Raw genomic sequence first — 13853 nt, forward strand, 5'->3', positions numbered from 1 at the left:
TTTGCTTTAAGGCCACATCCATCCCTGCCAAAAACACAGTGACATAGTCTATTAAGAATAAACCCTTTCTTATTACTTAAAGAAAGTGGAGTCTAGTGTATTAATATAATTATAGCCACAATTCCTATGACCTGAATAATTTTTAGGACTAAGCAAATTAGAGAGAAATTCTGCTTCCTTTAAACACTCACAAGTTGTTAAGGATAGCACTAAGTTTTAGGGTTGGATGGAGTATCAGAAATACTTGATGAATAATCAAGTATCTCTTGATTATTCATCAATAATCAAATATTGATGAATAATCAATAATAATTTTGTATTTTAATTATCATGCTTCTTGTTTGCTTAGAGTATCCCATTCCTGTGCATTAAAGATGTCTATAAAATATAACAAAATTTTTGTTATAATAAAAATTCTACAAAATCCTACAAAACACAAAAAAATTCTTTTTAGGTGAAAAAGTGCTAATTTTGAGAAAAAAATTACCTTGCTTAATATATTTAGTAACTTCCCTTATAATATTATTTATGAACAATTTAGATGTGGGGTAAAACGCTGTGCTGTGCTTATGGCTCAGTTATGCTCAACTCTTTGCAACTCCATGGACTGGAGCCTACCAGGCTTCTCTGTCCACGTGGATTCTCCAGGCAAGAATACTGGAGTGGGTTGCCATGCCCCCGTCCAGGGATCTTCCTGACCCAGGGATCAAACTCAAGTTTCCCTCATTGTAGATGGATTCTTTACCATCTGAGCCAACAGGGAAGCCCAAGAGTACTGGAGTGTGTAGCCTATACCTTTTCCAGGGGTTTTTCTCAATCTAGGAATTGAACTGGGGTCTCCTGCATTGTAGGTGGATTCTTTACCAGCTGAGCTACCAGGGAAGTCCATGGGGTTACATAGGGGCTATCATAGATCTACGGAATTGAACAGTGGAAAATATAAAAAAGATCTCAACACTGGGAAACAGGTATAAGGGAAGACTAGGTAATGAGGTTGACAGAATGTCATGTTCTGGAGTGTACGGGTGGCATGAATAATTGAATTTTCTTGAGATTCATTTTTCCTTTCTATAAATGCAGGTAATGTAGTATTCACCTTCTAAGGTGGTAAAAAACAGTGGCAGATTTTATTTTCTTGGGCTCCAAAATCACTGCAGATCGTTACTGCAGCTATGAAATTAAAAGATGTTTGCTCTTTGGAAAAAAAGCTATGAGAAACCTAGACAGTGTATTAAAAAGCAGAGACATCACTTTGCAGGCAAAGGTCTGTATAGTCAAACCTATGTTTTTTCCAGTAGTCATATGTGGACGGGAGAGCTAGACCATAAAGAAAGCTGAACACCGAAGAAATGATTCTTTCAAACTGTGGTGCTGGAGAACACTCTTGAAAGTCCCTTGGACAGCAAGAACAAACCAGTTAATACTAAAGGAAATCAACCCTGAATTGGAAGGACTGATGTTGAAGCTTCCGATACTTTGACCACCTGATTTGAAGAGCTGACTCATTGGAAAAGACCCTGATGCTGGGAAAGACTGAGGCAGGAGGAGAAGGGTCAACAGAGGATGAGATGGTTGGATGGTATCACTGACTCAATGGACATGCGTTTGAGCAAACTCCGGGAGATAGTGAAGCAAAGGGAAGCCTGGCATGCTGCAGTCCACGGGGTCACAAAGAGTTGGACATGACTTAGCAACTGAACAACAAAAAGGTGGTAAGAATTTAGTAGCATGTCATAATATTAATGGTGGTATTAAAAAAAATGAAATTATTATTAACAAATGTGCAAATGCATTAACATCAAATTTAATTTTTATGAAAGAGGAGGTTGGGTCATACAGTCACCTAAGTTGTAAGTACAAAGGCATTTTGTAAGAATTATGAATTTAGGGACTTGGTATGCAATAAAAGTGATTTTTGATGTGAATATGGCCTATATGTTTTCTATGATTAGAAATATAAGAGCCATTTTGTCCATCCTATTGTGGCTGGTGAAGTGTGTGGTGATGAGGTTAACTGGCTACTGGGGGAATCACAAGGAGAGTCTAGGTCTCCACTGGGAGACCACTGGGATTTAGGTCTCCCCTGGGATTCACCCTCACTCCTTGGGAAAAAACAACTGATTGTCATTTGACTTGGGAAAAATCTGTACTATGAGGCTAGAATAATTATCATATGCTATGGTAGGAATATTTGTATTGCTCCCAAATTTTTATGTTGAAATCCAAACCCCAAGGTAATGGTATTAGGAAGTGAGGCCTTTGGGGGTGATTAGGTCACAATGGAGGAGACAGCGTGATTGGCATTAGTGCCCTTATAAAAGAGGTTGCAGTGAGGTTACAGTTAGAAGGTGCCTTCCATGAATCAGCAAGTGGGCACTCAACCAGCAAGTGGGACTTCCCATGCTCCTAAACTGTTAGATATAAATGTTTGTGCTTATAAGCCATTCAGTTTTTGGGCATATTTGTTATAGCCACCTGAACAGACTAGGACATTGCAAAATCAAGGCCTAGACATGAACGGACTTGACTCAATACTCAGAGCTGCTTATCAATATAATTAGGATTGAATATCTAGAGTTAATATTTTTAAAAGTGTTTTTTGAACATGTATGCCAGGCTAGGCAGACTACTGAAATATTCTGCAAATAGTTAGCTCATTGAATCCTCTCAATAATGCTATAAAGTAACTACTGACTTCATTTATGGTGGCCAGCAAATAACCAAAGCCACACATAGCTGTTCCATGGAGGGGCCAGATCTCAAACTCAGGTCTAATAGACTCTAGTGCTCTTAGCCTTTATACCAGGCTACCTGGGCCAGCACTTCCTAATGAGATGTTTCACTTATTTCTATGCTCTATTTTAAATATAAGCATGCCTTGACTTTTTTTCACACTGAAATATTTATAAAAAACAACCTGATACTCACATATCTTTCCCAATCAATTTCTGCATAAAATCCATTTGGTGCTCCATTGCTTTTCTTCTGTAATAAATTTGAAAATACATTTAGAAAAGAAACATTTGAATTAGTAAAAAAGAAACAAAAAAAACTTGTCTTATCTGCATTTAGCAAGAGCTATCAAAATCCAGCATTGGAAAGACACATTACAGCAGCCTATTAAGCAACCACGTTGGTGTAACTGAATGGTAAATTGAGTTGGCATGACACTGCATAAAAGAACTCACACACTTACTTCACAAAAGACTGTAGGATACGCATAGGGATATTAACAACTAGCTACTCAAATGTTATATAATTACTAAAGAATCAGCAGCCCCTATGTATTATTTAATCCTCTATACCTCAGGGGATATAACTAGATGTATTCAATATGTACATATTTAAATGGAAATATTTTGACCCACGTTATTCTCATACACAGTTATTTCCAACATATCCAGAGAATATTCATCCAAGTCATTAATTCATCTTCTTCCAGCTTTTCTAACACTGACTCAAGTTTTCCTAAACACCTTTGATAAAATATAAAGGGAATCAGATTCCAATTAGTTAACTCAGCCTCTAAGTATTAAAAAATAGTGTTGATGTTCTTTTCAAGTGACTTTTCTTATGAAATTACTAAAAGACAATTTGAGGATTAATTGTGGATTTCTGTCATCCAGGCATCCTAGGCCTCCATGAGCACAGATCATTATGAGAGGACTGGGCATCAGCATTATTCTCTCAGAATTATCTTAAAAGTTCTATTTTCGGCCCTGGTCCTGCCATGACATGTATGGCCATGAGAACTTGAGCAAGGATGTGGTATCATTCAAACTGAAATTTCTAGGATTCTCTATTTCTCATGAGCAAAGGATAAAAACACAGATGAGGTTGATAATGGAGAGTCCATTCAACAACATTCCTGTTGTTAGCACATAGAGCAATGATATGTCACTGAGCACTCATGGGTCTCACGACAACACACATCAGATGCTGATGAATGAGGCTTGAGGACAGGACACCTAATTTTGCAATCACAAATGAAGGCTGGTTGAGCTACAATGTTAACAGCTGACACCATTTGACAAGGAGGTAGGAGAGGATACCTTTTCATCCATGCATGCAGGATCACTAAAAAACCAAATCAGAAGTAACCTAGTAACATCATCATTAATTGATACTACATGTTGATTGGGCATTCAAAGAATTAGCAGTGGTTGAGTGAGGGGAAATAGTGTGTGAGAAGTGGATAATGTGTCCATTATTTTCCTGTCTCTTCCCATATACCAACACCGCACTAGAACTTACAAATGCACAAATTCTGTCCTGCCTCCACCAGCCAGCACACTGGGACCAAGGGCCGGTGCCCCATATCCCTCTTCTTTGTCTTGCTCCTGACAAAGACTATATGCTTAATCAGACGACATCATTTTAAGCCTCTCATAGATTTGCCTTCATTGAATTAGTGCTTCAATGATATTCTTTGCTATTTGAATGAAGGTTGTTTTAAAAACTTGCCACATCAACTTTGCACCTGTATAAGCTATGAAGCTACTTTTGAGAACATGCCATCTCATAATAAAAAATCTCTCTCGTGGTGAATGGCATGGTTCTTACTTCCTTTTTGTCATACTTGTTTTCTTTTAAAATTTCTACTTTAACAATGTTTGCATATGTCTTCCTTGCAAAACTCTCCAAATCCTCCTTATAAAGCTGCTGCTGCTGCTAAGTCGCTTCAGTCGTGTCCAACTCAGCGACCCCATGGACTGCAGCCTACCAGGCTCCCCCTGTCCCTGGGATTCCCCAGGCAAGAACACTGGAGTGGGTTACCATTTCCTTTTCCAATGCATGAAAGTGAAGTCTCTCAAGCGTGTCCGACTCTTAGCGACCCCATGGACTGCAGCCTACTAGGCTCCTCCATCCATGGGATTTTCCAGGCAAGAGTACTGGAGTGGGGTGCCATTACCTTTTTCACCTTATAAAGCATATATAATATATTCAAAATACAAATGCAATTTAGAGTAATGGAAAATCAAATGAAATAAGCTGATCTCAAAAAACTAAACGTATGAATTCAGTGATGAGTATAGTACTATTAATAGATCTTTTAGTCCTCAATTCTTTATTATAAAGAATTGCTATCTAAAAACCAGACATTAGATAAATTGTTGAGTTCAAAATTTTTGAAGTTCTACAGATGTTTGCTTCCATGATAATCTCGTCTCTGTAACCAAAGCCTTTCAAGACTAGGATAGTTGACAGGTTCAGCTAAATAAAGACAAAATGAGTGTGTGTATTTCTTTACTGACAATATTAGAAATACAAAAGTTCCTCAGTTTTATGAATTTTCTAGATCTGGGCTGAGGGAAAGTTTCTCAGTTTCCATGGAAACAAATGGAAGATTGTGATAAAGAGAAAGCAAAGCCTATAAAAAAAATTTCTTTTAAAATAATAACACTTTAAACATAAATACTAAACACAAACAACAAATCATAATAGTACATTCTTTTGGGTTGATATTAAAAACGCACACACATATATATACACACACAGTTCTAAGACACATATATACACACATTCTTTTGGGTTGATATTAAAAACACACACACATATATACACACAGTTCTATGACACATATATACACACAGTTCTATTAGAGAAATTAGCAGTTTAGCACCATTCACACTAGTGAATTCTTACAAATATAGTTGATTTTGCAAGTGGAAATTATCAAGTTAGAGCTAATGCAGAAACTGGTTGAAATTCTTCTGGTAAAACTCTAAGGAAGAAATTCTCCCAGTTTAACAATTTAAGCAGCTCATAGTGGTGATATGGAGGTAATGGCTCTATTGATTTTCAATTGGAAAACAGTGTAAAACCATGGAAGAATGTAATTTAAGTGGGGAAACATTGTTGGCTATTCACCAACATATTCAATATAAAGAGTGATTTTTCTCTTGGAGTAAAAGGTATGTATTTTTAAAATTCTTTTCTATATTTTCTAAAATCCACAATTCACATGAATCACTTCTAAAACTTGAATATATGACTGTTATTTAAAGATAATCAAGGCTGATAGCAATATTGATCATGTTTTAATGGGTATTTTACTTTGGTCAAGCTTATTATCTCCTCTTAGATAATATGATTGGTTAGATCAATAAGTGTAGTAAAATTGCATTCAATTATACATTCACCAAAATTCTTATTTTTAACTGCAGATGCTCCTCTTTTCCAAGGTCAGATCACGGCCACATTGTGCTCTTTGGAGAGAAGTATTAAAGACATGTGAAATACTGGCTAAATATTATCTTTTTGCCATTGAGATAGACTTGCCTCACTTTGTAAATAACCCTATAGGATAGCACTATCCAATAGAACTATCTGTGAAGAAGTAAATGTTCTGTATGTGTGTTGTCCGATATGGTGGCAACCAGCCACAAGTAGCTGTGGAGTGCTTAAAATGTGGCAAATGTCACTGAAGAATTGAATTTTGTTTTATTTTTAAAAATTAGAAAAATAGGTATTTATTTAACTGACGTATAGTTGCTTTATAATGTTTCAGATATACAGCAAAGTGGTTCAATTATATATACACACACACACATGTGTATATATATACGCTCAATCTTTCCCATTATAGGTTATTACAAGATATTGAATAGAGTTCCCTGTGCTATAAAGTAGGTCCTTGTTGTTTACCTATTTTACATATAGTAGTATATCTATTAATCTCAAATTCCCAATTTATACCTTCCTCCCTTGGCTTTTTCCTTGAGAAACATGCTTGTTTTCTGTCTCTGGGTCTATTTTTGTTTTATAAATGGGTTCATTTGTATCTTTTTTTGTTGTTTTAGATTTCACATGTAAATGATATCATATAATATGGTGTTCATCTTTGTCTGCCTTACTTCCCTCAGTATGATAATCTCTAGATCTATCCATGTTGATGCAAATGGCACTATTTTATCATTTTTATGATTAATATTCCATTGTATATAAGCACTATATATTTATCCATTCATCTGTTGATGGCCGTTAAGTGAGGAACTGAATTTTAAATAGCCACATGTGGCCACCATTTTGAACAACACAGCTATCATTGTTGTACAGTCTGGGCCACCAGGATCAGCACCCCAAGTCCACTGTCAAGTACCTGAGGTCCTACAGGCCCTGGTCCTGACAAATTCCTAATGTTACTTAGATAGCACTTACCCTAACAAATGACTATGTTATTTGTCAATACGTATAATGTTGTTTATATTATAGCCAAAGTTTTCTTATAGATAGCAGATTCTTTTAAAAATCTGAATTGCTGTCCTTTGTCTAAGACAGAGGCATGTCTCTTTGCCTGATCACTTCTTAAAAGTATATTCAGACATCAACATATACAATCTATATAGTGGATTTAAAAATTGGCCCCAGTATTGGGGAATACTATCTAAGAAAGAGTCTTAATGCTTTTGTGTTTTCAAATTTCAAACTGGGATTTTACTCACTGTTTCTACAACCCCTTGGAAATTTTAAACTAAAATCTGTTGTCCTTACCGAAACTTTTTTTCCTCCTTCACGCGCGCACTCTGCTTTGTTATTGTAGGGTGGTTCATGTGGGCTGGGCTGCTGGAATTGATTGTTTTCATGTAGAAAAAAGTTGTTAAAGGATCTGTTTGTTCTTCAAGACACATATAAAGAATCACATGGAGTCAGCAAACATACCATAGAGGAAACAACATCTAGGCCAAATTGGAGGGCCTACCAATCTTGGCAGGGTTCTCGAAGCAAAGAGTGGACTTTGGGGCCCATAATGAGGCTCTATTCAGCAGGCCAGTGTGGCTAGGCCAGGAGAAGAAGGGAGAAGGGGAAAGAGGCATCCCAGGCACCAGGGGTGATGTGAACCCAGTCCTTATTCAGCCAGCACTTAATTTACAGGTAGAGAATAAACACTGGGCCACACCAGACTGAATAAAAATAGTTGTATTTCTAATGGCAGTCTGAAAAGGCTAGCTGCACTGTTTATTTCCCTGGATCATAGCCTTCTGGGAAGACATCAAGACAGAGCACACACAGCTGCCAGCTCCAAATCTGGGCCCTTTCCTGCACACGTGTTCAGGATGAGCTGAGATCTCCCCATAGCAATGACCGTGACATCCAGTCCCCCAGTCTAGGTGTGGGTGGAAATCTGAACCGCTTAGGAAAAACTCAGAATGTGTCCTGCACAAGTCAGAGTTTGTCTCTGGGTTAGACTGCATTGCCACACAGATGCCTAAAGCCTCAAACTTCGAGGCAGACAGCTTGGCCAGGAGTGGGCATATTCGACCAGGGGAGAGCAGGGCAAGCCCATCTTGCTACATGCAGCCCAGCCACAGAGCCTCTGTAGTCAAAACCTCAAAAGCCTTGTCACCAAAGATGGGCTTCACTGGATTTGCAGAAACTGAATTTAAACAGTTAAACCTGTTGTGTAACTCCTGTGTTGACAAAGTCATTTATAAGCATGAAGTGCGTACACCACCACCTATAGTTTGTAGAACCACATTAGTGAAACCATAAATTTCAACTTCAGATATTCAAAAAGAAATCATTTTAAAGCTTACTCAGTCATGTAAAAGGACTGGCTCCACTGACATAAGGTCTTAAAGAAATCAGTCTGAGTTTGAAAGAAAATCAGGTTGAGATTTCCAGGGACTAAATGCAAATAGACATTTTGGACTTCTATAGCAACTAGTCTGAGAAGGCGTTCTCAAAATTTGGTGCCCAGAGTACGTGGGGAAAACTGGAGGCACATTTCCAAGTGGTAAAATAAGCATCTGGCTAACAATGTCCAGTTACCTAGGAAGCTGTACACTCTGTTTCTGAGAGCATGAATTTATTTTGAATGCAGCCTATTTTCCAAACAGGTTTGTATTATTTCCTGAGAAATCAAAATTAAACAACTCCTCTTTTCTAAAATCATGACCAGTGATACATTCGTGGCAATTCCAGTTAAGGAACAAAGAGGGCGCGTCTGCTGGTAAATAACTTGATGTGACTGGGCATGGTGGCAATGACGGAGGGCTTGGGGAACTCAGGGATGAAGCCCTGCCTTAGGGTGGGTGAGTCTTCAGAATCACAGCTGGGCTTATGGACACAGCACATACTCAGAGTCACCTGTCGCACACCAGTGCTGTGCCAGGCACCAAGTGCATGTTCCCCTCAAGATGCAAACAGGGGGTCCCTAGAAGAGCAGAGACCTGAGACAGCAGTGGGGCTTCAGAGACGATGACCGGAGGTGTGGGAGGAGCTTTAGAGAAAGAAAAAAAAGGACAAGACTGAGGGTGCCAGAGGGAGAGAAGCAAGAGACAGCAAACCAGCCTGGGAGCAGCAGGGAGGGAAAGCAGAGACTAGCTAACAGAGCCTTGCAAGGGTGAGAATGAAGGGGACAAGAGAACTCAGGGAGGGGACTGAGACAGAAGCGAAGAGAAGACACAGAAGCAGAGTACCTGAGACAGAGTTAACGAGAGGGCTCTGAGCCAGAAGCAAGAGGTGAGGAGAAGCTGAGTCTTCTGGGTCTTTTTTTTCCCCTGCTGAATAGAGCCTTGATTATAGTGTTACCCAATGTCTGATAAATTTCAGTCTACTTCTTTAACATTTCATGGAGAGAACTACATGAATGCAAAAGGCACCCCAAAGCTAAGAACCTTGAGTTAAATGTGGGAGAAAAACTCCTACCGTAGTTGCAATTAACACCCCAATTTAGGTCTAATATTATAAAGGGTGATTTTTCAAAAAAAAATTATCTATCAGGTTTATTTTAGTTCCCACTCCAGCCCAATGAGCCTAATGTGAGTCCCTTTTTTTCCCTCCTTCAAGAACAGCTGTTCTTTTGAACCTTCTGAATAGGCATCTGATTCAGCTTTGAAGGAAGTCATTTTAGAAGTTGGTGCAGCCTGTCATCAGGACAACTTGGATAAATCCAAGCTCATGCACCACCGACTTCTCTAAAAAAGCAAGAATTCTGGTGACCAGCGAGGAATCAGAGTTCCTGTTAACTCTTAAACCGGTGGACACATTTTCCTCCTCTAGGCTGTAAATTCAGGCATAAGTGGTTTCGAGACCATTCCCTACTTATGAATTTAATACAGAAAATGTATCTGCAGCTCAACTGCAAAAAGGGAAAGGTTTCTTTCAATTTTATTGGATTTCAGCTCCATTATGACTTTGCGGCCTCTGTTGGAGAAAAGCATTCTCATATAATGAGCTCTTATATCATTAAATTGGAAATGAAATAACGGTTGATGGTAGCAGCCCCTGCAGGAACTGTCTGACTTTTGACCCATCATATTGATGACTACTTGCCTTGCCTGCTCTGGGGCAAGGTTTTAGGTGAATGCAATAAGTAAGTTTAACTTGACCAAGACTGTATTTATGTTCCATGCAATTACTACAAAAAATTACAAGACTGAGTCTGAAAAGTCATTTAAGCTCATTTTTTCCCCCTGCAGGAAAAAAAAAAAAATGAAACGGGGCTTTAAGAAATTTAAACTAGCATAGGTTGAAATGCAAACCTACTAAAAATGGTCATTTAAATACTTACAATTCCATCTCTATCTGGTGAACCTCTGTAACAAAAAGAAATTAGTAGCTATTAGGAAAATGAATCATTCTTGCTACACAGACTCAAGTACAACAATAAGAGTCATTAACCACCTCTTGCCAGTTCCCACCCCAATAAACCTGGTAATGAAAGCTACTCAAAACAAACTGGTTGAATGATATTTCAGTGTGGGGTGTGTGTACATGTATGTGGGAGGGAGAGATTCATTAAAAATTGAAATCCAAAAGGCACAAGTTGTTGGTGCAGTGTCTTGCCCACTTTTGAGAGAATTCAGTAAGAGCTGTCCCATTTAATCAGCTTCCATTTAAAACTACCACTAGGAATGCCAACCGATTTTTTCTCTCATCTTCTCCCCATAAGTGGTCTTCCCCTTATAAGAAGGAATTTCTATAGTATTTTTCAAGTCACTTTGAGAATCTGTATTTTCCTCCATCTTTCTATATTTACTGCTCCTTTGATTATATGAGAGCAGGAAATGAAGGGCAATTTTACTAAATGGTTCACTTTGATGACTGAAGTCCAGGGTATTTAATCCACAGTGATGCTAGGCTACAGTGTTTAAGAATAAGGTTTTTAGAGAAGAATGAATCTAGGTGTTCCAACTCCATTATTTACTAATTCTCTGATCTTGGACAAATTACTTAACCTTTCTAAGTCAATTTAAATATGATAAGTATATAAAGAACTTATAATGATTCCCAACACATACTAAGTCTTCAAAAATGTTTGTTACAGGATTTTTTCCTCTTCCATGATGGCTCTACCCTAGGAACAAACACAAAACTTCCCACTTGCAGCCATGTTAGGCTTTATAGCAATAGAGGAAGGGTATTACTGTTACTCTGGAAAACTGAACTGGAGGAACAGAAGAAAGGGGGAAGTAAAAGGGTAGTCATTGTAACTTTATAACCTCTTATATTAATTCTAATATTAATATTTTAATTAATATTAATTCTAATATTAATTAATATTAGGAGTTAGAAAAATATTATTCTATTAACATGGAGACCAGAATCATGCTCAGGTGAGGACCTGCACTGTTTGTAAGGAAACCTTAGTAAGTGCTTGGGTGGAGTGAAAATGAAAGTCCCTTAGTCATGTCCAATCTTTGCGGCCCCATGGACTATAAAGTTCATGGAATTCCCCAGGCCAGAATACTAGAGTGTGTAGCTGCTCCCTTCTCCAGTAGATCTTCCCAACTGAGGGATCGAACTCAGGTCTCCCATATTGCAGGCAGATTCTTTACCAGCTGAGCCACCAGGTGTGTTTGGAACTGTGCCTTAGGAGGCGGGATCAAGTGAGATGTTCTTTATTTGCTGGGACATCTTCTTAGCTCCAAGGTTTGATTCCTTTCCCTGCCAACACCCCCTTCAAAATTAGCAGAACATTCTACTTGGATTACAAAACATTTGATGGGAGTGCATCATTTTTCATAATCATTTCCATGTGGATACAAGAATGAATCAGTGATACAGGGGCTAGAAGTAGAGAGGACACTGTTTTTGACCATGAGACCATGAGAGCTGACAGAAGTCTGAGGGTGTTTGGACATTTGCTGGCTATGAGAATTCCAAACAGTTGGTTCAAAGAAATTTCATCTAAGAAAGAAGGATAGCAAGAGTTATATATAATTAATTGAACAAATATTGAGTGACTTATAATGGGCCAGGCACTAGTCTAAACTCAGGAGATAAAATGATGAAGAAGACATGCTTTTTGAGACAAGCAAGTAAATCCACTGGGTTATTATGACTACAATAAACCCAGGTGGCAAGAAAGCACAGAGAAAAGTACCAACTCACACTCATCAAAGCCAATTTTCCTTATCAGATTTATATGCTGAAAAAACAGACATTTCTTACTAGGATTTCAGCCTCTGCTAAAGGGATCAGGAGAGAGGAGATTTTGTTAACTTTTGCGTAGGACAGATCCAGCGGCACTCATCCTGTGGAGCTGTCTTTAGGGGCAGGTGATAGATGCAAGGGGATCTAAAATGGGAGGCCACTTGGTTTCATGCATATTACCGCTATAGGGATGGCATTTCAAACATTTTCATCAGAATAAATGTAATTGTACACAGCAGTGTTGATGTCTGTTTGAATCCTTTGTCTTATCCATTGGTGGAAATGAGGCTGGTTCTTCCCAGTATGGTGGTGGTAAGCACGGTGATGGAGGGCACCAGCTATAGCACCAGACTGCAGGTTTCAGTCAGCTCAGATCTCCCAGCTGCACAACTCTGAACAAGAGCTTCACCCCTTTGTGTTTCAGTTTCCTCAGTTACATGATAGCTGTGATAACAGTATATACCTCACAGGGCTATTAAAGGATTCAGTGAGTTAATATAAATGAAGAGCCTGGAATGGTGCCTAGAACATTGTAAATACTCATAAAATGTTATCTAGATTAAAGTTATTATGTCAATATAAGCTGACCCAGGATGAGGAGTAGAGAGAGATTTTAGCAGCCTCAGACAATTGGGCATGTCCTCAATTTATTTCCTAACCCCATCTTATTAAGTTTTATGTTTTTAAATACAGCAGACCCACTATATTTACTGACTTCCATTTTAAAACTGATCATCTACCAGGCACCTTTTGCCTCTGTTTTTAAAAATGACAGTTACCTCTTGCCACTACTCCCTTTTCTTTTACCCCGCTATTGGTCTTGATTATAATTTTATCCATCTATTCTTTTTTGTTTTTTTTTTCCCCCCCCTGGGTAATAAAAGAATAGGCACTTGATTCTGGACTAGAAAACTGACTCCATGTCTTATTTTCTGGGTAGCCTTCAGTAATTAATTCATTTTGGCATTGATTTCTCATCTCTAAAATTGAGATATTACTTCTAACCTTACTGAATTACCATGAGGATTAAAAAGGATATCAGTGCATTACAAAATACCTTGCACAGAGCCTGCCATTTAGCACAGGCTCTCTCCTTTCCTCTTTCTATCAGCCATTGTAATGATGATCAAATCAGGAAGCTCTGGTTCTAACCCCCCTCTATCTAAGGACACCCAATCAGCTGAATTTGGAGCTGGCAGCTACCATAGTAGGTTGCTTGGCAACCCTCATGGAGTTGCAACAGCCCTGAAAACCGTTTGCATCAGCAAGGTTTCAGTGATGGCAGACTATCATAAGCATTACCCAAATTTGAAGGGATAGTACATTGCCAGAATATTTCCCCAGCCTTCTGCAAGAATGATGTATGACCCAGTCAGAGAGCAGGGGGTTCCTGAAAGGCAGAGGCTTACATTAAATGACTTGTCCTTTGACCATCACGGCTGATGGAACCAGTTTATAGCTAATTTGCTACA

General features: G+C 38.5%; 1 protein-coding gene across 1 annotated transcript in view; it reads right to left on the bottom strand.

The window, feature by feature from the left end:
- Positions 1 to 13853, bottom strand: part of SGIP1 (SH3GL interacting endocytic adaptor 1) — a 177474-nt gene that overhangs the window by 117163 nt on the left and 46458 nt on the right. Inside the window, exons 3-5 of the mRNA XM_052638056.1 lie at positions 10517 to 10541; positions 7495 to 7566; positions 2929 to 2985 (exon numbers count right to left, since the gene is read on the bottom strand). Coding sequence (XP_052494016.1) covers positions 2929 to 2985; positions 7495 to 7566; positions 10517 to 10541 — 154 coding nt within the window. The remainder of the gene's footprint in view (positions 1 to 2928; positions 2986 to 7494; positions 7567 to 10516; positions 10542 to 13853) is intronic.

The sequence above is a fragment of the Budorcas taxicolor genome, chromosome 3 (assembly GCF_023091745.1).
Source record: "Budorcas taxicolor isolate Tak-1 chromosome 3, Takin1.1, whole genome shotgun sequence".
Lineage (NCBI taxonomy): Eukaryota > Metazoa > Chordata > Mammalia > Artiodactyla > Bovidae > Budorcas > Budorcas taxicolor.